We start from the raw sequence: 24379 nt of genomic DNA, 5'->3' as shown, positions 1-24379 counted from the left end.
AGATGCCTATGGTATATATGTCTCTTTGTTAAAACAAGAAAGAATAAATCAATAATAAAACATCGTTTCTGCAGGTTCCAAAAATTCTTTTATTTTTATTTTTTTTTATTTTAAAGGGGGTAAAATTAAATACAACATAACAGAACAAAATAGGACATAAGAAAGCAATGTAAGAGATATAAATTTTAAAGCTAGATGACCTGAGATCTTCACTATCTATCATATTGTCTCTTGCTTCTTCCAAATAGTTGTCCATATCTTTACATACAGAGATTTCATACAAAACAGCATAGTATAAAACTGATCTGAACAGAATGAAGAAGGCATTTTAGGTCTTCAAAACCGGACAATAAGGAAGTCACTAATGGCTGTCTTAGAGTCGTTCTCTTCAGAATGGCTTATCATACTTTCATGCATATTCAAGCTCAACAAGACAAAACAGGCAGAGGGGGAGGGGTTGCTTGGTTTCCCAGAGCTCCAGGTCCCAGCATGGCTCAGGTCCCACTGGAGCCATGTCGTGCTCACAGCCGTGCACGGGGGATGCGGGGTAGGTTCCAAAAATTCTTGTGTTTAATTCATTACTTCCATTCAAGACACATGGATGTGGCTTCTCTGTGAGGCCATTTCTACCCCCTTATTTGGTAAAATTGATCTTCTCTTTTTGGTCTTGCCCTACAAGTATTGAGGAGTAATGTTTAGGAATAGTTTCCCTACTCAGCAGTTTGAGGACTGGAATGACTCCACCCTGGTGAGTCTCTTGTCCATTTCACAATGTGTAATCTTCAGGGATATGCTGATTCCAGAGTCTTTGTTTGCTTAGGGTTCTTACTTTTGCCTCATAGCTTGTTCACACTCTCATTGGTCAGTTGTGGATAATAATTACCATCAACCAAAATACTCTCTATTGGAAAGAATTTTAAAATCTGCTGAGTAATACAGTGTCAAACCAAAGTTAATGATTCACAGGTTTCCTTGGACCAGCAGTTTGATTTGGAGTGTTACCTTTGAGGTACTCACACAAACAACATTCTTGCATTACAAATATGTTGGGACAGCAAAAGACTGAAGCCAAAGCAAGTCTGTTTCATGAATTATTATTGTTCTGCAATTTGATTAGCCTTGAAAATGGTAAAAGTTAAAACAACTTTATATCCAATTTTATTTTTACCTAAAACTCTTTAAAATTACCAGTCAGTAATTGGAGGGTTTTTTTTGGCAGGGTCTTGCTGTACAGTTCAGGCTGGCCTTGAGCTCACTTTGTAGCCCACGCTGGTCTTGAACTCTCAAGAATCCTTCTCCTTCATTCTCCAGAGTGCTGGGATTATAGGAGTGTGCCACTACACTCGATTTGTCATTGAATATTTGTGGGAAGCCCTGTAATTGGCCTCCACCTTATATCTGCAGGTAGCAGCCACCGTAACCCTCTCTAGGAGTTAAATTTGATAGTTAAGCTTCTCTCCTTGCCTAGCCTATTTGGCCCATTCAGGGATTATGCTAATCAGCTCACTTTATGAGCCTGCACGGGGAGATTTGAATTACCCTATAACCCTCTGTCTTGCCACTGTTGCTGTTACCTGCTGATGTCTCAGAACCCAGCTCCCTCCTTCCCCAATACCCTGTATATTCCTTACTCTTTCTTTGAATAAAGGGAGACTTGATCTGAATCCTGTCTTGTCTCCATTCTTCGAGTCTCTTGTCTCTTATCATTCCTACTCCCCCTCTAGCGTCTACATTGACTCACCAGTGGGCCGGGACAAATATTTAGATTAAATGAATTTACATCTTTCATTTTGCAGATGAAAAATGATGGTGGGGATGTCTCTTCTGTTGGATTTTTGTTTTTTTAACAACCTGGATGTGGTGTGGCCTGCTTTTGGGGTGTTGTTTCGAGTTTAAGGGCATATGGGTTACCATAAAGGTGTTGGGTTGATTTTGAGCACACTGTAATGTTACAAACACCTTACATCTCTTTATTCTTATTGGTACATAATCATCAGTAAGGTTATTATTACCACTACCACTATCAGAATTGATATAGTTTAATTAAGCTTTTTTTTTTTTTATCAGCCTAGAGCCAGTTCTCATGCGATCATCTTTACACAGCAGGGCTTTTCTCCTGTCATCCTTTTCACTGCGGTCATTTTACTTTAAAATATAAAGAACTAATTTAATATTTTAAAGATTTACTTTTTAACCAGTAATATTCAGAATTTAATACTTAACTTCCATGCCTGTTATGTTCCCCATTTTATATCCATCCTGGCCTCCCTGCTACCTAACTTTCTCTGGGTCCCTACTCTCCAGCAGCACCACACAGGAGTCTGTTTTCTTTCATCCTGGGCTGCAAGCCCAACACATTTTTGGGCTTGAAGAGGCTGAGGAATCTGCAGAATGAGGGAACCAGCCAGTGTTTATACTCCCAGTAGTCTTTCTTGCCCATAGAATTCCTAGTCTCAAGGATCCCCAGTGCCTCAGAATTATTATCTGTCGAATAATAATTTCCCCATGCTGAAAATGTCCAAAAACTAGTGTAAATTTGAGTTAGTTACTTAGGTTCAGGATTTTGAAATACTGCAATTTCTGAAAGAAGCATTCCTGTTTTGGAGCGCCATCTTCTGTTCATAAGGGAAAACAGCAGAATATATGATAAATTGTGGCTGAAGTGAGGATGTGAATTCTACAGAGGGTGTATTTGCAGATGTAAAAATACTGCCATCTAAAACTTTGTATACAAATTACTAAGTAATTAGTGGGCGTGTATTTTACCTTTAGCTATTTCAAATATGTAAAGACAAAAGTTTTATCCTGCTCCACTTTAGTCCAGTTGGTACTTTAATATATATGTGCATATTTAAGGTGATCAGTTTTAATCTTATATATACAATATAAGTATATATGATACACACATAATTTTATATATATATATATAATAGTCTGCTGGACTTCTTGGAGAAGTCTAAATGCTCAGTCTCCACTTATGAAGTGCTCATAACTAATGGAAATTATCTTGGATACTGCTTGCAGTTGGACTAGAAACTTTTAGGTGTATAAAGAGGACTTGAAATTTAAGTTTGATAATCACTATTCTAAATTGCAATTTTATGTCATAGCTTGCCAACTGAATTGGTATGGTAAATATTTGGGATAAAGTCTTAACCAGCCCATTAACATTTTTGTTTTCTTATTCTGTTCACTGCTTGGCTTCATTTTTTTCTGTCAGATTTTATATACTCTATGACGGTTGTGCCTGTCTGTGTTGGTCTTATAGTACGAGTCCTGGGGAGATCTTTTGCTTAAAAGACCTTTTTTTTTTCACTCTTAGTGTGCTGTGCTGAGCCAAGTTCTCAAGTGTGTGAAATGGTAATGTACACCATACTGGTCAGGAATGAAAAATAATATTTTAATAAATGCAGAAAAATTATGGGCTGGGCATGTGCCTCAGTGGTAGAGCTCTTGCCTTGCATGCACAAGGCCCCAGGTTCAATCCCCAGCACTACAAAAATAAAAACACTGTGGCATATAAATCTGGCAAAATTTTATAGCCACATTTTTTTAAGAAATAGTGTGTGAGACAATATATTCTGGTGAAAGTTATTCTCTAATATATGCTTGCATCTTATGCTTTTTCATTGTTTCAGCATAGTCTTCACCTGGCAAGATATAAGAATATATATTCTCCATGATTAATCTCTATTTTAAGGTACTTTTGATTTTTGAAAATTTCAAGTCATTTGAAAAAAATGTTTAAAGAGTAATGTAGCTAGTAATGACTTACACTTTCTGTCAATAGCTCTAATAGTGTTTCCAAAAAGTTAGATAAGGATATTTTGCAATGTGATATTACTCTTGAAATATTTTTTATGTATTCAATAACCTCTGACAATGTGCTTTATTATGGTCTCTATTAGTTCCTCAATCCATTTGAAGGTCCCTCAAGGAATAAATTTGAAGCAACATTAGGTTACCCAATCAGGTGCCCACAGGCTGATGGAGAAACTATTTCAACTCAGGTTTAATTTCCTAATTGTTGGCTATTTGCCCTTAAAGACTGACGCAAAGACAGCAAATTGCTGAGTTATTTATAAAAATGGTTTATGAGCTCAAGCAAGAAAGTAGCACTTAGAGTTTATTGTTTTATGTCTGGTACAAAATTCCTACAGTCCTTTCCTGCATATTTTTTCTTGGGGTACCTACACTGACTTTCTCAGTAGACCCCAGCTCTGCTAGTGGGATAGCTGTTATTATTAATTTCATCCCTTGATGGGTCAAGTAAAAGGTTTTAATCCCTTAGGCCAGTAGCTCTAACCTTCACCCTAATCCTAACCCAAATCCCAGCCAGTGTTGCCATACTCTAATCTCCTGTCTTAGATTAGGAGTTCAAATTTGGGCAATTTAGCAAGATTCTGTCCTCCCCAGCCACCTACCCACCCAAAGGCTGGAGTTGTAACCCAGTGGTAGAGCAGCCTGGGGTTTGAGTTCAGTACTACAAAAAATAAAACTAAAGAAAGCAGTCCTCCCAAAAGAACCCCCTCACAAAAACCCAAACTATACTATGAAACATGAAGTCAAATTAACCATCGCTGTAAACTGTGTTATTTTTCTAGTTTGATAGCTACTACTCACAAGTGGTCACTGGAAACTACGAAGTTGAAGATTGCAATTAAAACAATGTAGAAGTGTATAATGTATACCAGATTTTGAAGCTTTACTGCTTAAAAAAAGAGTGTAAACTATCTCATTTTTTGAACTGATACTATTTTGAAATATTGAGTTAAAATATATTTAAATTAATATCACTTGTTTTTATTTTTCAATGTGAATACTAAAAAATTAGAAATTACGTATGTAAATTGTTTTGTTTTCTAGCCCTCTTTTTTAGCATAAAATGATCCAAGTGTATGCTTTTTAGACATTTTCTCTAATAAAATTTGGAAAGTCATGAAGAAAAATTTTTGCCTTGTTTTAGGTTTTACATAATTTTTTAAACACAGGTTACAAAAAATAATAATTTTTTTTTTAATATCTCTACCTCTCAGTTTCAACACTACTAGGAGGTTGGGGCAAAATCCTGGTTGGAGGGCTATGATGACTTGGGGGTCGGGGTTTGAGATTTGCATATAAATAGATATAATTTGATTGGTTCAACATGAAAGCTTGCATTAGAACACTGAATCACAGGATTCAAATTTACACATCAGTGATTTCCACACCAGGATGACGACTTATAGTCAAGAAAAGATCATTGATCTTAATACCACGACCCCACAAGTGCTGTCCTGGTGGTTATGAACAGGCGGTTGGGTTTCAGAGGAGAAGGCTCACTTCACACAATCAGGACTAAGCTACACGTTTTACTTTTTTTCTTTAAAATAGCATGATGAAGGTACTTCAGTTGTTTACCTACTTTCAGTACTTTCTTATAGTTCTCATACCAGAATTCACTCAGAAGGCGGCCAGTGTAAAGTGGTTTTCTGCAGTTAATTCACTCATCCTTAATCTCATCAGGCTGTTAATTCTCAGAGGACATAAACCGTAGTAGACACTGTTCCCAAATGTTAAATGTTATTCAGTGAAAGCATGGGGTCGTTCCGAGTCTAAAGAATATGCTGTATTTTTCAGATTACTGAACTCGATTTGTAGAACACTTTTTGACTTTACCATAATCTAAAGATGACATTTTAATATCTATTTTCATGCAAATATATATTTGAACAAGAATTTCTGCTGTTTTAACTATTTCCCCATATGTAGATGCATAATTATACAAAATATATAAGCAGAAAGTTTATGTTGCCTTTTGCTGCAAGGAAAAATGCAATTTCTGAGAGTTGATAGATAAAATGTGAGTAGCAAAGCTCAAGCTAACAAACCAAACTTCGGAATATACTAGAGACAGCTAGGTTTAGATGGCATAAGAGGGAGAGTGCCTCAACCACAGACAGTATAATGTATATGTCCTAGTACGTTTCCTGTCTTTCTGTTTAAAGACTTTTCCTACTAAAAATATATGGCTCATCTAAGTAAAAGGCTTGTTTTATTAAAGTCAATTATTTTCTTTGCATCTTTGTGTTCCCAGTTATAGAGGATTCTTATCCACCTTGACATAAGTGAGGTATGGTCATGGAGAAACCTAGAATTTTCATGGGCTGAAACTCATCTCTATTTTGCAGGTATTTTATGTACGTGATATACAAAACATATTTCATATAAATAAGGGTTTTGTTTTCTCTAAAAGCAGGTCATCTCAATGCCCCTTGCTGCTAAGTCAATTGGGGGCAGTTGAAGTCTACTTGGCAGGCTTAAGAGGCCTCTTTTCTCTTTTTATTATCTGTATTCTCCGGGGCGGAGACCCCCTGCCTGCATAACTCCAAGGGGGTCCTGAGTGCTTTATAAACTCAGCCCAATTTCTGCCTTTGGAGAGGTAAAAAGGGTGCCCCGCCCCCTCTAGTGAAAAGAGGGATTTGACAGTTTCAATGCTTTTAAATCAAAGTTTAAAGTCCCTAATCCCTCCCTACTTAAGACCCCTACCCATGGCTTAAGACCCCCTTTCCTCACACCCTAAGTGCTTTAGACTGGCCCTGGAACTCCTTGTCCCACTCCACAGTTACTGTGACTCTGTGTGAAGAAGTCACCCAGGACCTGTGTTACTTCCCTTGCAAAGAAATAGAATTATCGCGAAAATTCGGAAGAAAATAATTTCGTTTTTGTCCCTAAAGTAAGGGTTGAATGTGCTTAACCATCCCTGGGAAAAAGAACTTTGAGAGGCAAAGGAGCGACCAGGTAATTTAGAAGAAAAACAGAAAGTGGTCTCTCACGGCCCTGGACTTCCTTTGGAGTTGGGGGATTTGGGGACATCTAGCCGAGTTGTCTGTGAGATTGTGGGAAAAAGAAATGGATAGCACGAAGCTTGAGGCTTCTGGGATCCTTTCCTGATCAAACTCGGGTGATTTTGTGCGGTGCATTTTAATATTTTCTCTCTTTTGTGAGGTGGAACAAACACAACTTCTGCGGAGCGCGGCGACTTGGAGGCTGCCAGCCGGGCCGGCGACTGGCGCACCAATCAGCGCGCGCCTGCGCTCTATATATACAGCATCGGCAGCGCCTCCCCAGCACCGCATCCTCGAACCTCAGAATGTCCGAGACTGCTCCTGCTGCCTCTCCCGCCGCCGCCCCCCCGGCGGAGAAGACTCCAGTCAAGAAGAAGGCTGCCAAGAAGCCTGCGGGGGCGCGCCGCAAGGCGACTGGCCCCCCGGTGTCCGAGCTCATAACCAAAGCTGTGGCTGCCTCCAAGGAGCGCAGCGGGGTATCACTGGCTGCGCTCAAGAAGGCGCTGGCGGCCGCTGGCTACGATGTGGAGAAAAATAACAGCCGCATCAAGCTGGGGCTGAAGAGCCTGGTGAGCAAAGGCACCCTGGTGCAGACCAAGGGCACCGGCGCCTCTGGCTCCTTCAAGCTTAATAAGAAGGCGGCTTCCGGGGAGGCCAAGCCCAAGACCAAGAAAGCGGGCGCGGCCAAAACTAAGAAGCCTGCTGGGGCCGCCAAGAAGCCCAAGAAAGCTGCGGGGGCGGCCACTCCCAAGAAGAGCGCCAAGAAGACCCCAAAGAAGGCGAAGAAACCCGCCGCAGCTGCTGGCACCAAGAAAGTGGCCAAGAGCCCGAAGAAAGCCAAGGTTGCCAAGCCTAAGAAGGTCAAGAGTGCGTCAAAGGCTGTGAAGCCCAAGGCCGCCAAACCCAAGGTTGCCAAGCCCAAGAAGGCGGCGCCTAAGAAGAAGTAGACTGCGACTGCTTCTCCAACCCCAAAGGCTCTTTTCAGAGCCACCACTGGTCTCTGGAGGAAGAGCTGACACTTGTTTATTAAGCGCTGCCGGGGCGTTCCCGTACTTGGCGGGCCGGTCTCTTGACTTTCTCTCCCCTTCGCCTGTTGGCGTCCTTCCCAGCTGTCGGGCCAGAGACTTTTTCCGCGGTTGGTGGACTCCGGATGTGCGCCATCTCTGGCCTCCGCACTTGACCTGCGGGAAGCAGTCTCCGAGCTGGATTTCCCTTAGGATGGACTAACGGGGATTCGAAAGTCCCGCCTTGCGTCTGGGTTGGCCCGCGCGTCCCGCCGCGGTTTGTCTGGTGTCACTGGGCAGAAGCCTGAGTGATCCCCAGCTTCTTCGCAGCAGTAAGTCGTGCTGTAAAGTTAGAACTGTGGTCCTGCGGACACTGAGGAGGGTGGGAGTCGGCAGCTACGTCCCGCTAAGAGAAGAAGCGAAGGAAATTCCTTCGCGGTGGCAGTGGGTCTGCCTTCCCCGGGGGCAAGGATGGAGGGTGGGCCAAAAGTTGTTCTGGTCTTGAGCTGTGTCCCAAGATGTAACGAGCAGTGGGCGCTGCGAATGTTAAGTTTCACATTTTGTCTGACATAGTTTTATTTGTGTGTCTTAAGTATTTCTACGCAAAGCTGAACAAAGTGCTAGCTGGAATTGGCGCTAACGCGATGCCTGTTTTCAATAAAAGGCTAGAGTTTTCATTAACTGGTGTTTTTGTCTTGTTTTGAGGGCTTTTTTTTTTTTGGCAGTTTTTCCTAACCGCGGAATTTCTTTTGGACCCAGGATTTCTATCTCCCGCTGGTTCTGTGTCGGGCGGGGGGGGGGGGATAGATTTTGAGGCAATCTTATTACAGGCACTGCAGTTACAGGTACTGGAGATCTGTGCCTCAGTGTCTACCGAGTTAATTTAGTATGTGAATTTCCCCTTGGCGTTTAGCACTAGGAAGAGTGAGGAGAAAAATTCAGGTTTCTTACAGTAATATTGAGTTGATTACTCCAACCCCCGCGGTACTGGGGATTGAACCTAAGTCCTTTGCACTAAATTACTCTAGTTCCTTTTAATCATTTAGGCGAAATGTTAGTCACCGAAGTGTAAGAGCTATAGACTGTCTTGGGATCGTACCTTGGCCTTCTAGAGTGCTGAGATTATAGGTTTGTACTGTGACCCCCGGACTTTATTTTTACATCAAGTATTTGTGCTCTTTGTATTAATGTAAGTCTGAATACACACTGTGGCTTTATTCACATAATCTTAAAACCATTTAGGGATTCTCATTCTGCATCTCCTTCCCAATTTGGATTTCATCTTTATCTTAGTCAAGAGTCCCTCTAAACTAAATCTTGGTTTGTTATATTCTTTTGATCTTTTTTGGCCATTTGTAAGGTAGGGTCCAGCTGTTTTAAGTATTGTTCAGAACCCTACCTGCAATGCTCAGAATGTGTGACATGTAATAGGTACTTTTAACTGATGTTAACAATATAACCAGTAGCCAATAGTGAGATTCCTCTTGTTCTCTTTCAGATCCTGGTTTACTTTGCTTTTCTGTATATACTTGAAGTCCTCCAATCCCTTCATCACTTATTTAAAACAAAATTGATCATTTTATTGGAATTGTATTAAATTTATAGGTTATTTTTGTAGGTTGTTTTTGTATAGAGAATTTTTTTTTCTTTTTTCTTTTTTTTTTTTTGAGTATTGGGAATTGAATCCAGGACCACTGCACTGAACATTAGTCCCTAGCTTCCCCCCACCCCCTGCTTGCGTATTTATTTTTAGACAGGGTGTCCCTGGTTTTCTCAGGCTGAGTTCCAACTTGTGGTCTTCTTCCTGTAGCCTCCCAGGGTGCTGGAATCACAGATATTGATACCGGTGCCTGGGATTTTAGTCTTGCTTGCTACCTTGTGCCAATTTTGTCTTTGTTGCTGTTGGAAATGGCCAACATAAGGTTTTAGATTCCTTGAGGGCCATTGCATAAAGCACACAATAGCACTACCCAATTATTAAAGAGGTCTTTGTAAAGGAATTAGCAGTTGTAGAACTGTTCTGTTCATTAACACAAAGGTGAGCATAGAAACAAGCCACATATGTAATCGAAAACTTCTTAAAAGCAACATAAATGAGAAAAAAAGGTGAATCTATTTTAATCGAATGCTTTAATTCCATTTACCTAAAATATTATCCAATATAGAATGAATATAAAATATTTCTGAGTATTCTATATTCGTTGTTTTTTCGTATTAAATCTTCACAGTCTCCCATGTGTTTTTATGTAATACAGCCAAGTTCCTAGAAGTCCATCACCAGCACTCAGCCATTTGTGGCTCAAAGGAACAGTGTGGACAGCGCAACTTCAGAATGCCTTGATTTTATCCTGGCCTTCTCTGATCTCAATTTGGTTTCAAGTAACAGTGTTTTCTAATACATACCATTTTTTTGTGTACTAAAATTTTGAAAATAAAGCATCTGATCTTAAACAATAGATTGATCCAGAAGTCATGGGCTAATTTCAGACAGTCAATAATCTTGCATTTAGAAACTTGAATTGATTTTTAGAAACAGATGATCTGATGTCTGAGGCTAGGGATGCGTTTTGTTACACTACAGATGAGAAACCAGGATACCTATTGGGCAGAAAAGTAGAACACAGCAGGACTGCAGAGCCAGGCATAGGTGAGAGACATGGAGCCACACTGCCTGACTTCTTGTCATCTCAGTTCCCTGGGTCTTTGGGCCATCTGAACTCCTGTCACACAGCCTCCTCCCTTAGTTCAGGTTGAATCAAATTTCAGTAACCGGAGACCTAAAGAGGATACAATCACATTTTAACAATGTATAGGGGCCTTGGGCTTCAGGAAATATGTTTGGGGCAAATTAGCAGGAAGTGTATGGATAAAGCTAGTGGAAAGTGAGACTTGGTATAGATTGTTTAAGAAGTCTCATCTCAAACTCCCTATCTGAACTGGTAGGAGTTGTTCTGCTTTTCCTGTAGAGGACATCTCATTAGGGGAACTTACGATGCCTTTATAAAGTGTCATTTATGTTCTACATTTAGGTAGGTAAGGGGAAAACAGAGAAGTCCATATCTGTTGACGCTGAATCACCTTCAGTTCAAAATAATCTTTATACCACTATGGCATGTTCATTGGGGACATTTTGATTCCCTTCAAAAACTATCATATTTATTATTAATATTATCATTTCAACTTTTTGTCTAGGTTTACAAAATAAATATTGACAAATAGTAATAATATATTCATATAATTCCCCAAGCACTGCTGTTTAGCCAAAAATGCCGATGAATTTTTCATGAACTAGATTGTTGATATAACCATGAAACTTCAAGAGACTGGCCCAGTAGATGGAAGTGTAACGCAGAAATTAGAGCTACTTATAGTACATTACTCACATTTTCATACAAGTGATCTAAGGACTGAAAAATTAAACATCCTATCACTATTGTAAGTAAAATTCTAGATATGGGCCATATAAACCTGAGGGCAAGGTAAACCATATCTCTGCTTGAAATCCATGCTAGAGGTGAACATGCTCCCTACAGACAGGACTGCATCATTTCAGAATGGAACAGTGATTAAGTGGCAACAACAGCACTAAGAATTAGCAATTTCAGGGCTGCTCAGCAGCATAAAGGCCTTCCTTACCAAGGCCGGTTGGTTGGGAATGCTTTTTGCTTTGTTTCAAAAGGGTCTCACTGTGTGTTTCACTTGATCTTGAACTAAGTAATTCAAGCTGGCCTTGAATTTGTAGTGAACCTCCTGCTTTAGCCTCCTGAATATTGAGATTATAGTTGTATTCTGTGAAGCCCAGCTAAAAACTAGCAATTCCTTACTTCTTATTTACAGAGCATCAAGAACTGCTGCTGATTACATTTGTTTTCACTACATTTTTATTGCTGCACTTGAGGTAGGTGCCATTATATTCCCAGTTTTAGAACTGAAGAACTGATGCTTTGTTACAAAGGACTAAGCTAGAAGCCAGTGGGTCCAGAAAATGTTGAGTGTGGTCCTGTGTCTACTTCCATGATACCAGGGCCTGGTGGTGCCCTTTGTCACTTAATATGAGGAAGCAGGACAAAAGGCTTAGTTTTCAAATTCCGTTTCAATGCTAGTTTCAGTTTAACAACATCATTATGTAACAGCTTCTGGTCTGAGACTGTCACAGACACTCATGCCTCAGAAAATTAAGAGTCACGTATTTAACGTCTTCTAGTGCCATATTAAAGTAAAAAGAAAGAACTAAAGTTATTTTACTATGTTAATATTACTTCAATAAGTAATCTAAAATATTAATATTTTTTGTGTGTGCTAAGGCTTTAAAATCTGGTATTTCACATTTAAAGAACATCTCAGCTGAGTGTGGTGGTACAAAGTTATAATGCCAGCATTTAGGAGACCGAGGCATGAGGATAACCCTGAATTTGAGGCCAAAATGGGCTACAGAAGCAAGTTCAAATTCAGCCTGCATTACATATAGAAACTGTCTCAAAAAAAAAAAAAAAAAAAAAAAAGGCACATCTCAATTTGGATTAGCTACACTTCACATGCTTAATAGCTACATATAGCGAGGAGCTGCTGTCTTGAACAGCATGATTTTTAAACTAATGGTAAAACATAAATACAGAGCCCACCAAAGATGTCTCTGTGTGTGTGTGTGTGTGATTTTTTTTTTTCAACAGATCGTCTTATCCTAAAGGATACCATGTATCACTACATTAGAACCTACTACACTGCTGGCCCTTAGAGAAAAAATTGAAAATGCATGTGTAGCATTCTCAATGGCCAAGGTTACTCAAGCAGCAGTTTGCCACACTAATTAATGTCAGACACTAATGGCCACCACTTTAATTGCTTCTTATAACTGAGAGATCAAAGATAACTTGTGTTAACCTCATGGTGTGTCAATAAATTTAGTATTAATATATGTATGCAATTTTTTTATTGAAGTGGGTCTACATTTTTTTTTTTTTTTGGCAGACTTTGTACTTGCTGTGGGGCAGAATCTAGATGTTTTCAAGGAAATATTAATTCTGTTCTGGTTCTTAAGAGTATTTCTAAGATTTGATGTCCCCATGATATAGAGAAACGAAACTCCCAACCTGCTGTATGTCCGATACCAGTTTGTGTTCTCTAAAGTCAAATGAATTTTAGGAATAATGGAGGTTAAGAGCAGAATACATTTATTGAGAGAAAGAAAGCTTCTTTTCTGAGAGACAGAAAGGGTCCCAAATGGGTTACCAGAGACTGTCTTTTTAGGGACTGTTACAGAGCAAAACCCTGAAATTGGTAACTCACAAGATAAGACAGAAGGTGGGACAGAACTGTGGTCAACCAGTAAGATTAATTACTCAGGTAAAATTGATTAAATTGGGAACAAATGGTGAAGCAAGTCACATAGTAAGCCAGCTGCTTAATTTAGTGACTCTTTCCTAGGGGGGTGGGATGGTGACCTCTGGTTTTCTCTGGGTGATAGAGACCTATTTAGAATATCAATCCTTAGAACTGTGGGTGCATTTGTTTGATGGTTGTCTTGAGGCCTGGCCCACAGCAGGAGGTGTCTGTCTCCTTCACAGGTGCAAGGTGTCTGGGCTTCTGCACTGGGTCGGTTGAGGACCTAGCCCTGTTGGCCTATAATGTTTCTATCTAACTTTGTTCCCTTTAACACCCTGAAGTGATAGTATTACCACATGTACAGAACTCAGGGTCTCAACAAGGTCCAGGAATGAAGTCATGATCCAAAAAGAAGAAATTAGAAGAGTTTATTGAAAACAATAATAATTGCTTCTGGGTTTTCAAGAGAGGTCTCAAGTTGGTAGCTGCATAGCCCCTTGATAGAGAACAAATTATACATAAGCAGAGCACTAAAACTGCTCAGTTGTTTAGTGGTCACCTATCACAGGTGGCTCCCTGGATTTAAAATGATTAATTGGAACTGAGCCTAATCCAATTCTTCAACCTATAGAGTTTAAAGGAAACTGGGATTGAGAGAAAAGTTCTGATTATTTTGTGTTTTAAATTCCTCAGAACTCAGGAATTTAGTAGGGAGTGGCTGCAACTCTCCAGTAGGGAGGGAGCTGCATTCTATGTTGCCTAAGGAAATTCACTGAAAAGGTTTAAAACTTTTTATTTAGAGTACATGTTTAGGCTGGGTGTGGTGGCACATACTTGTAATTCCAGCACTTGGGAGGTTGAGACAGGATGATTGCTACAAGTGAGAGTTCAAGGTCAGCCTGAATTGCATAGTAAAACCCTGTCTCAAAAAAAAAAAAAAAAATAGTACGTTTGCCACGAATAATGTTTACATTTCTTGTGAGAATTGATGCATGTACTTAACACATTTTGATTCCCTTTTCAATCCCCTTTCCCTTCCATCCCTCCCTCACCCATCCCTTTATTTTCATTTATCTGTTTGTACATGTCTGAAGTACATAATGTTTACTTATATTCATTGGATTTTAAAATTCTCAAATCTCAGGATTTAGTGAGGCTTGGTTACTACTCTCTTCAGTAGGGAAGGGGCTGCAGTCCATGTTGCCTGAGGTTTCTTGATCCAAAATCCTAGTTTCCTGTCTATTCTTATTTTAATTCTTATCATATGGTTTACCAGTGGACTCTATCTCAGACCCTTCCCCTAGGTAGCTGCTTAACTCATAAATTAACTAAATGAACTGTTTTCTAAAATACTACCTACTTCCCCTCACACAAGGTCTCCAACCAGCTGACTCTGTTATGCAGCATTCCTCCCCATCTACCCTGGGGCAGCTATTTCTGAAACAGAAGTACCTTTGAGGAAGAAAGTACATTTGATAATGCATTGGTGGGTAAATTTATTAATCAGAAAATACTAAGAATGTGGACTTAATGAGACTGTCTGGATAGTAGTATGAATTTGGCCAATTTGCTGAAATCTGTTAGGCTGAAGTTCCACTGTAAATTGAGAGGTAGAGAGCTTTGAAATGTGGAGAGGCCAGTCATTTCACATAGCACTTGAGTCACAGAAAACAATCCTTAGCTTTCAGGCTGCCTCTATGAATCTGTTGTCATTTCCTCCCATCTCTAAAGGTTGATAAGTCAGTATTAAATGGATCTATGAAACTTTCCAAACTGATCTTAGCGTTGAATATGTAATGTTCAAATTGATTAAAATTGACTTTATATCTACCACAATGTTGTTTGTTTTTCTTCTGGTATCTCTCTGAGAATGGTACACAATCCAGAGTCTCTTAATTAGAGAATTGGGAGTCAACTCCCATTAGATGAATCACAACTCAGCGCATTTCTGTGGTATACAACACAATGGAGAAAGGCCACTTATGATTTAAAATGCTGGGAATCAGAGGCAGATTTACCCTGAAACTAAAACAAAGTAAAATGTCAAATCTATCACATGTCTAAAGCCTTGGGTAGGGCCCTAGGCCTAAATTTAGTTTGTGTCAAATTTTTGCTTTGTTTTGTTTTGAATTTGGGATGTTTTAGTCATAGCTAACAAAGACCTTTGTTTTATTTCCAGTCAATCTTTCCTTCAATTATAATTTAATTTATAATATTTGGAATTAGGATCAGAGAAAATTTATTTGAATATATGTTTATTATGGGGTTAATGAAATACATAATGTCATTTTCAGATGTGCTCATGTATAGAACAATTGTTATTGCTGGCATCAATTTTGTTTTGTTTTGTTCTTCTGTTTGGTTGTCTTTTGGTCTTTTGAGACATTGTCTTGCTCCATAGATCAGGCTGGCCTCGAACTGGAGGTGATTTTCCTGCCTCAACCTACCAAATGCTATGATTATAGACATGCACCACCATGCCTGATTTACTGGCCAAGTTGATGTAATAGCATCTTCAGAAAAAATTCCTAACGCTCCCTAGGTTGACTCACATGGATTCCTGGAGAGATATAAGATATTGGAGATCACCTTAAGCATTCATGTTTTCATAGAACCACTGCTGGGAGGGAGAGCACATAGAGGTGATATAGGGGAATGATACTTTCGACTTATGTCTGGTATGAGTTTATGTTTTCCCAAGTCGAAGAATGAATTTTAGGAACAACGGACGTTAAGAACAGAATATGTATATTGAGTGAAAGAAAGCTTTCGTATGAGACAGAAGCAGTCCCAGGGATGGGTTGCCAGGGATTCTGTCTGTTTTAGGGATTTGTTATAGAGTAAAATCATGGGATGAGACAGGCTTAAAGTGGTGAAACGGAACTCGAGGAAGAGGAGCATAAGGTGAGACAGAACTATGGTTAGCCAATAAGATTAATGTTTAGGTAAACTGATTAAACTGAGGACAAATGGGGAAGCAAAGTCACATAGAAAGTCACATAGAGATCAGTGACTCTTCCCTAGGGGGTTAGTGATGTTGACTTCCTCAGGGTGATAGGGAACTATTTAGAATATCAGTCCTTAGAATTGTGGGTGCATTTGTTTGATCTTTTGTCTTGAGACCGGGCCCACAACAGGCATCTGTCTCCCTAACCTTTGTAAGGTCTTTGGGCTTTTGCACTGGCTCTTTTGAGGACCTAGCCCTGTCACACTGCTTATAGGATTTCTATGGAACTCAGCTGCCTGTCACAGTAGGAGACAATTAAAATTGCAAACAAAGCCAGTTAGCTAGGCTGGGAATTCTTCCAAATTTTACCTCATATAGAGGAAACTTCATAATATTTCTCAAATTTGAAACCCATTCTAAATAAAAGTACAAAACTTGACATTACCATTTGTTTTCAAGTTGAAGTTCCTCTAAGTTGTCAAAAAATAATGATTACTGATTTCTCTTCCCGATTTATAAAAATCACAAAATATTTTTTTCTAGCAATAGCTAGAATTTCAGCCCAAGGTATAGAAACATTTTAGTGCTACAGTGGAGTCAATTGTTGTTTCTCAATTTAGTGTTGAATATGGTGGGTTTTTAAAATATAAAATAAGTTTTGTAATTATCATCTCCCATTATACTCACTGTTTTGTAATGTTGTACTTTAGCTCAGTTTGGTGGAACAAATTTGTAATCCCAGCACTGAGGAGGCTGAGGCGGAAGGACTGAGATCAGAATAGCCTTGGGGTACATAAAAAGTTAGAGAAAAGTAGACTACACGGTGAGACCTTGCCTAAAAAAATATTTTTTTTGAAGTGTAACTTTTAAGTTTATGTATTCATGACAGCTTGGTTTTAGTTTCACTGATTAAAAAAGGGACCTGAGTTAAAAAGGCGAAAAAAAGGGGGGAAAATCCAAAAAAATATTGCTCACTTAAAGTCATTCAGAATATTTTAACTGCAATAGGCAGCTGCTTTCCTGCTCATCCATGCAATGCAGATAGATATACTTTTCAAAGGGTCACATAACAAGGTTGCCTGAACGCAATTCAAAAAATTAACCAAATAACCACTTCAAACAGTATAGCAAATACTAGTATAATGTTCTACAGCTGCTTTTAAAATGTAGTGGGTGGCTCTTAAAAGAGCCTTTTAAGTTGTCACTTGACTGGCTTAAGCCCTCTCCCCGCGGATGCGGCGCGCCAGCTGGATGTCCTTGGGCATAATGGTGACCCGCTTGGCGTGGATAGCACACAGGTTAGTATCCTCGAACAGGCCCACCAGGTAGGCCTCGGAAGCTTCTTGCAGTGCCATAACAGCCGAGCTCTGGAAACGCAGGTCGGTCTTGAAATCCTGCGCGATCTCACGCACCAGCCGCTGGAAGGGCAGTTTGCGGATGAGCAGCTCGGTGGACTTCTGGTAGCGTCGGATCTCGCGCAGCGCCACGGTGCCCGGGCGGTAGCGGTGCGGCTTCTTTACGCCCCCGGTGGCCGGGGCGCTCTTGCGAGCAGCTTTAGTAGCTAGCTGCTTGCGCGGGGCCTTCCCGCCAGTGGACTTACGAGCAGTTTGCTTTGTACGAGCCATCACAGAAAGAAAACACAATAGAATGTAGCAATCTTACCCACAGTTGTCCTTAAATACACTTGGAAGCATTCTGATTGGCTTTACAGTTTTCAAAAAGACCCGCGCGACAAAATTATTGGCTGAAAGATAAATCATACGGTTGGTTGATTGGAAGAGACCCTGATTGCACAAATGGCTCTAATGTCATCCTCTCTGCCTGACCACAAATTCTGTGACGTTCTACTGTAGTCACCAGGAGAAATGTGCAGTAGGAACCATTTTAATCATATTACTATGTGATTTATAATTAAGTCTGATCGGGAGTGGAGGTTACTAGTTAACAGAACCGCCATTTAGCCAATGCCGCCGGACAACCAAGATTTCAAGTTATTTGCGATAATTTTTAAAAATTCATTTGGGAAATCTGCGTTGCTCCCCTAACAGTTTACTTCTTTTTAGTGGACAGTGACATTTCACTTGTTTTTCTAAACATTTACTTAACTGGGGACATGACCTGATAAACCCCACTTGTTTTTCCAAGCATTTACTTTTAGTATGGAATAGGATCCGATAAATCTTATGATTAGTGGAACTTATTTAACATGCCAGAGATTAAAAGAGGTGCAAGAGCATGATTTATTATTAGATTAAAAGTTAACAGCTTTTTTAATGAAAACGTAGTGGCTCTGAAAAGAGCCTTTAGATTCAAGTGGAACTTCAGCCCTTTGCTGTGTCCCGGACATCACTTGCCCTTGGCCTTGTGGTGACTCTCTGTCTTCTTGGGCAGCAGCACGGCCTGGATGTTGGGCAGCACGCCGCCCTGCGCGATCGTCACCTTGCCCAGCAGCTTGTTGAGCTCCTCGTCGTTGCGGATGGCCAGCTGCAGGTGGCGCGGGATGATGCGCGTCTTTTTGTTGTCGCGCGCCGCGTTACCAGCTAACTCCAGGATCTCGGCCGTCAGGTACTCCAGCACGGCTGCCAGGTACACTGGGGCGCCAGCCCCCACGCGCTCCGCATAGTTGCCTTTGCGGAGCAGGCGGTGCACACGGCCCACGGGAAACTGCAAGCCGGCGCGGGACGACCGGGTCTTAGCCTTAGCGCGAGCCTTGCCTCCTTGCTTGCCGCGTCCAGACATTGTTCAAAAGTACAAGAGCAAGCGCAGCTGACGTGAAGAAACATATTTATAGTCACCGCAGGGATGCATTACTAGCCATCTCATTGGTGAAAAATGTTGCTTTTTGTCCAATAAAAAAAGGGAACGTGAGTCTTTTATTTGTGTTAGGCCCGCCCCTTTAGGAAAAAATTATCTTGTGGTCCAATCACTAGTGACGAATCTCAAACCCTCATTAGCATTACGGGACTATAAATAAAAGGCCCTAGGTGTTTTTTTTTTTTTTCCCACCTGCTTGTCTTTGTTGTTTACATTGTAACCTTTTGTACCGCTGTTAGACAAAACAATGCCTGAACCGTCAAAGTCGGCCCCCGCCCCGAAAAAGGGCTCGAAGAAGGCCATCAGTAAGGCTCAGAAAAAGGATGGCAAGAAGCGCAAGCGCAGTCGCAAGGAGAGCTATTCCATTTATGTGTACAAGGTGCTCAAACAGGTGCACCCAGACACAGGCATTTCGTCCAAGGCCATGGGCATCATGAACTCCTTCGTCAACGACATCTTCGAGCGCATCGCAGGCGAGGCATCGCGCCTGGCGCACTACAACAAGCGCTCCACCATCACGTCGCGGGAGATCCAGACTGCTGTGAGGCTGTTGCTGCCCGGGGAGCTGGCCAAGCACGCTGTCTCCGAGGGCACCAAGGCCGTCACCAAATACACCAGCTCCAAATGAGCGTGCCTGGCTGCTGCCCCCAACCCAAAGGCTCTTTTCAGAGCCACCCACTTTATCCAAAGAGAGCTGTAACTATTGTTTCTTACATTTCTTGATTTGAGTTCGGTTACAGCAAATGACCATTAGATCTTAACAATAACATCCAAAAGGCCAATTTCACCTTTTCAGTTCAGGTCTATCCACCCCCACCCCTTAATAGCTACTGGGCGGTTTTTAAATTACTTGGGCATGCCCACCACTCCCTTTTTTTTCTAATAGCACTTTTCTTACTGGTCTGAAGTTCCATAGCGGTTCAGGTATCTGTCAGGGGGTTTTGGAAGGTGAGGTTCTTTTTGGGTCTTTTGGGGGTGGGCTTAGGGAATCCTGGTTGATGTGTTAGAGCTAGACCTTTCTTCTTGCTGTGTAATAGCATAGGGGCACCACTAAGTGAAACTGCTTTTGGGTACCTTATTGGAGTATGCCTGTAGTTCTTTTAACAATGGAATTCCATATTTCAAGTTGTAATTATTTGCTGACATTAGCGACTACTCCAAAACCATTAAAATTTTCCTCCTATTCCAGAAATCCTGGGGTCCTTTGTTGCTGAAGCCTAGAATAGAGTTAAGAGCGTTGGCAGGATCTCAGAGAAGGACAAAGGGTTTGAATTTCCCAGCTTTGTTCCTCTGGAGCCGCTTAGAGCCCACGGGGAGGATCCCTTAATTGGAAGAGAAACAACTGGTTTCCTCCACAAGCCTTCTCAAAAGTCAGCATCTCCAAAAATGAGGACTAGAACATCAGGAAGAGCATGGGGTGAGACAGTCAGGGGGTTTTTTGGGTCTAGAACAGGGAAAAAAATAGATGGGTGTGTGTGGATTAGCTAGCGAGGAGGGCTGCTTATTGAAAAGAAACAGTTCCTGTAAGGTGTGAGCACTTTATGCAGCCATATTCAGCAACATGTTTAGATAAAGACACCTCAAAAATAAACTTTTAAAAAGATAGATTAAAAATATAGTCTGGACAGCACATGTTGGTAAACTGTGTGAGAATCAGTTTCAGAATACACAGTGCTACTGTGGAAGGCTTGAGTTAAACATCAATGTCTTGACTTTTAAAACGTCCCCTTTCCCACGGATTAAGGTGTTCATTTTGACAAGATATCAGTGAAAATCCTGATAGTATTATTATTTCTTAACATCTGATGTGATCTTTTGAAGCAGAGGTTATTTTTCTTTCCAAGTTGTCTTTTATGGTTGTTTATTAGCTGGCACTTTTCCTCTTTTTTCTTTCCTCTTCTAAATAAGGTATTATTATAGATAACTAAGAAATATTACAGGCAGTCAGATTAGGCTTTGCCCTCAGGAGAGTCAGTGTGGGAAATGAAAACTCATTACAACTGTGACCTGTGGTACCTCTGTCAGAGGCCAGACCTCAAGATAAAGACTGAAATGACTAGCTCTACATGCTTCCCCAAAGGCTGTAGGAAGTTCAGAGAGAGATAAAGGATTTGAATTTACCTGGTCTAATAAAGTCCATCAGTCACTTCAGAGAGTGAACAAGACTCTTGCACTCATTCCTTCCTGAAAAGTAGATTTTTCTTTCCATGCACACTTTCTGTGTGACTTCTTCCCCACTGGATCAATAGTACCTAAGCATACTTGTAATCCTATTGGTTGAGCATAGCTTCATGCTATGTTGTACCCAGGTGGTTGTACTCTATAAAACTTCCCTTGAGTAGTAGGTAAAGCCGGGCAACCCATTCAGGAACCCTCCTGTCTCTCAGGAGCTGTGTCTTGCCCTCTCAATAAATATTTCCTACTCTTAACTTCATTTGTTCCTTAGAATTCATTCTTTGATTTTGGGAAACAGGAACTTGGCATGGCAAACATCTAGCAAGTTGGGAGTTATATTTCCCATGCATCATTTGGAGATCCTACATCATTGCTGTATCAGTACCAAGAATACTTGATATTTTACTAGAATTGTAACTTTGATAGTCCCACACCAAGATTCAGGTCTCCTAAGTTCAAAGTTTGGCCTATACTAAAATTCAACAAGTGCACACAGTGTTTTTTGTTTTCAAATAAATGTTTGGATTCTGGGGAGTGGTGAGAATTCAGAAATGTTCACAAGTCCTCCAGATGGTCTGTATGAAGCTCTACCTTTGGACACAATTTTTATATATCCCCTTCAATTATAAACTCCCACATTTTCTGCAGAGCTGCAGTCTTTGTTATTAAAGAAAAGAGAGCGCAACTTGCTATAATATGTTCCAGGTTCTCCTTTTATTAAGGAAACATTTCTCTGTCTACCCACAAGAAGAGCTGAATTTGTAAAGGAAGGTCTATGTGGACGTGTCCTGAGAACATTTTGAGAGATTACAGGAATTTGGAAAGGAAAGGCCCACAAAGTGATAGATTATGGAAGGTCCAGTTATTGCTTATGACTGGGGAAAGAAAGGACATAGTCTAGAGATAAGAAATTTCCTGGGCCTGTTTCATGGCAGGTGGGAGGACACCAACTTCGCAGTTCTGTATCCAGCATCTCCCAACAATGCTCTCGCGTTTTTGTCTTTCCATTTCCATTAAGCAATAATATATGTGTTTAAATAAGGTTGTTTTATAAAAATTTCCTGGAAAAATAATGACCTGCCTTTTTTATTTTATTTCGGTACCAGGGATCAAACTCACGACTAAGTGCTTGCAAGACAGAACTTATACTGCTGAACTAAATCCCCAGCCCCTGACCTATTTTAAAAATAACAACCAGTTCAAGTAGTAATTTCAAATACATACATTGATGGCTTTCGGGAGAAGGTACTCCAAATGAGACTAACTTATATAATTCCTCTGTTGAAGTAGGTGATCACCTAATAACTGGAGTAAGGAGCTTAAAGACATAGAGCCCTAACAAAGAATGAATTCACAAGCTTTTGTAAGTCCTATGTTGTGTTACCACATAATCCTTTGATCATACTCTTTTGTTTTCTACAGGTCACAGCTATGTACTTCTTCACCAAACTTACCCTAAGCATACCTGGGTTTCCTTGTTTTTTGGATGTGAAGTCTATATTGTTACGTAAATGTTATGTTAAACAAATTTTGCTCTTTTCTTAGATTTATCAGCTATGTTAGGAACTTCAGCTGTAAAGCTATACTACCAAATAAGCCCTGTCTCAAAAAGCTAAAACTAAACCAAAGCAACCAATCAACAAAACAATCAAAGAAACTATTATCTGTTAGATGATGTTCCTAAAATCTCGATAATTTCTTTCTGACATCTTGTCCTATGAATAGTTATGCTATCAACAAATTCTATTTTTCTTTCATTTAAAAATGCTTTTATTTTCCTGTTAATTTCTCAAAAATAAAGAATTCACAGTTCATAGTTCCAATTCTTTTCTTTTAGCTCGTGAAAAATGCTATGTCACTTTCTATTCCTTACATAGTTTCTGATTCAAAATCTACTGAAATCAGAGTTGACTTTTCCCTTACAGGGAAGGTTCTATTCTTCCTTTTTGCTGCCATAAGCTATTGGCTTTGGGTGTTGGACATGTAGCTTAATGGGAGCTTGCCTAGCATGCACTATTTTTGTCTTTAGCTTCTACAAATTTTATTACCAACTGTTTGCATTTAGGTTTCTTTTATTTGAGGGCTTCTTTAGGTTTATTTTATTTGAGGGTCATTTAGGTTCTTGAAGTCTATTGTTAAATTTATGAAAATTTCAGTCAGTTTTCTTCAAATACTTTTTCTCAACACCACATTTTCTTATAATTGAACTTGAATGACATGTTTAAGTATTTTGATATAGTGTAAATTATATGAGATGAAAAGCAAACCCATTAGTACAGCATTGAATTGCTTCTGAGACCTTCAGCTTGAGAGTCAGCCTATCTGCTCTCCATCTTTCATGCCTTGTGGTTTTCTTATATGCAATAGCAGCTCTGTGTTTGTGTGTGTGTGTGTGTGTGTGTGTGTGTGTGTGTGTGTTTATATGCAGCAGAGTCTCATTATGTACCTAAGGCTGGCCTCAAATGTATGGCGATCATTCTGCTTCAGCTTCCCAAGTGTTGGCATTAGAGCTCTATACCACCATGCTTGGCAGTGACCTTTAACTGTGTTTAGCAGAAAGATTACAGAGAATTGTGGGGTCTACTTTGTTTCAAATGTTATGCTTTTGAAATGATTATATGTTGCTTTAATGTGATAATCTAGGAGTACAGTAGATCTCCAGCTACTATTTCCACAGTTTTTATATTCAGTGGTATAATCGTTTCTTTTTGCTCTTTAAAAGTAGTTTTTGAAGTACTGGAAGTATCTGAACTGGCTTAGAACTTCTGTTAGATAAATGCAATTTACAGATCTGGAAAACAACCATTAGAGGTTTCTTTTAAGATTTGTTACCGTCATTAACTTTTTCAAAAGATGGGATGCATATTTAAACCAGTGTTCTAAGGTAAACAAATGACCCTAAGCAAATAATCAAGACATTAAAAAATATTCTTGATTCTAGTTTTGTAATGTCCCATGAGTGACAGAGTCTAATATTGACACATACACTGAAATCTAGGCTTTCAAAAGCTTTTACTTTCCCCTTATGAAACAAATTTTTGTGTCTCTACATTGTGGTCACCTCCTACAGTATATATTTGGAATATTCGTGGAGTCTCTATATCCAGTAGTAATAAATTGCTCAGTAGTAATAAATATGTGAAGTTTTCTAGTAGTTATATTACTATAACAAATACAATCAATAAAGATAATTATAAGTGATACATTTTATATCTTTTGAATATAGTTTTTCATATTTAAGACATCTTAGTTTGGATGAACCTTGCTTCAAATTCTTAATAGCTGCTTGA

The 24379-nt window shown here is 39.9% G+C and overlaps 3 protein-coding genes across 3 annotated transcripts; 2 read left to right on the top strand and 1 right to left on the bottom strand.

Annotated features, from left to right (window-relative positions):
* Positions 1–7098: 7098 nt before the first annotated feature.
* H1-2 (H1.2 linker histone, cluster member) lies at positions 7099–8512 on the top strand. The gene has a single exon (XM_003468790.5). The coding sequence runs from the start codon at positions 7133–7135 to the stop codon at positions 7772–7774; it is 642 nt and encodes a 213-aa protein (XP_003468838.1). The 5' UTR covers positions 7099–7132; the 3' UTR covers positions 7775–8512.
* Positions 8513–18316: 9804 nt separating this feature from the next.
* On the bottom strand, positions 18317–18917 carry LOC100729722 (histone H2A type 1). Its single transcript, XM_003468789.3, has one exon. The coding sequence runs from the start codon at positions 18837–18839 to the stop codon at positions 18447–18449; it is 393 nt and encodes a 130-aa protein (XP_003468837.1). The 5' UTR covers positions 18840–18917; the 3' UTR covers positions 18317–18446.
* A 167-nt stretch (positions 18918–19084) lies between these two features.
* Positions 19085–20309, top strand: LOC100729449 (histone H2B type 1-B). Its single transcript, XM_003468788.4, has one exon. The coding sequence runs from the start codon at positions 19162–19164 to the stop codon at positions 19540–19542; it is 381 nt and encodes a 126-aa protein (XP_003468836.1). The 5' UTR covers positions 19085–19161; the 3' UTR covers positions 19543–20309.
* The last annotated feature ends 4070 nt before the right edge of the window (positions 20310–24379 follow it).

The sequence above is a fragment of the Cavia porcellus genome, unplaced genomic scaffold (genome assembly GCF_034190915.1).
Source record: "Cavia porcellus strain 051 isolate PalLab524CR breed Dunkin Hartley unplaced genomic scaffold, mCavPor4.1 scaffold_13, whole genome shotgun sequence".
NCBI lineage: Eukaryota > Metazoa > Chordata > Mammalia > Rodentia > Caviidae > Cavia > Cavia porcellus.
The sequence above is the reverse complement of the archived record's forward strand: the minus strand, read 5'-3'. Positions and strand labels throughout refer to the sequence as shown.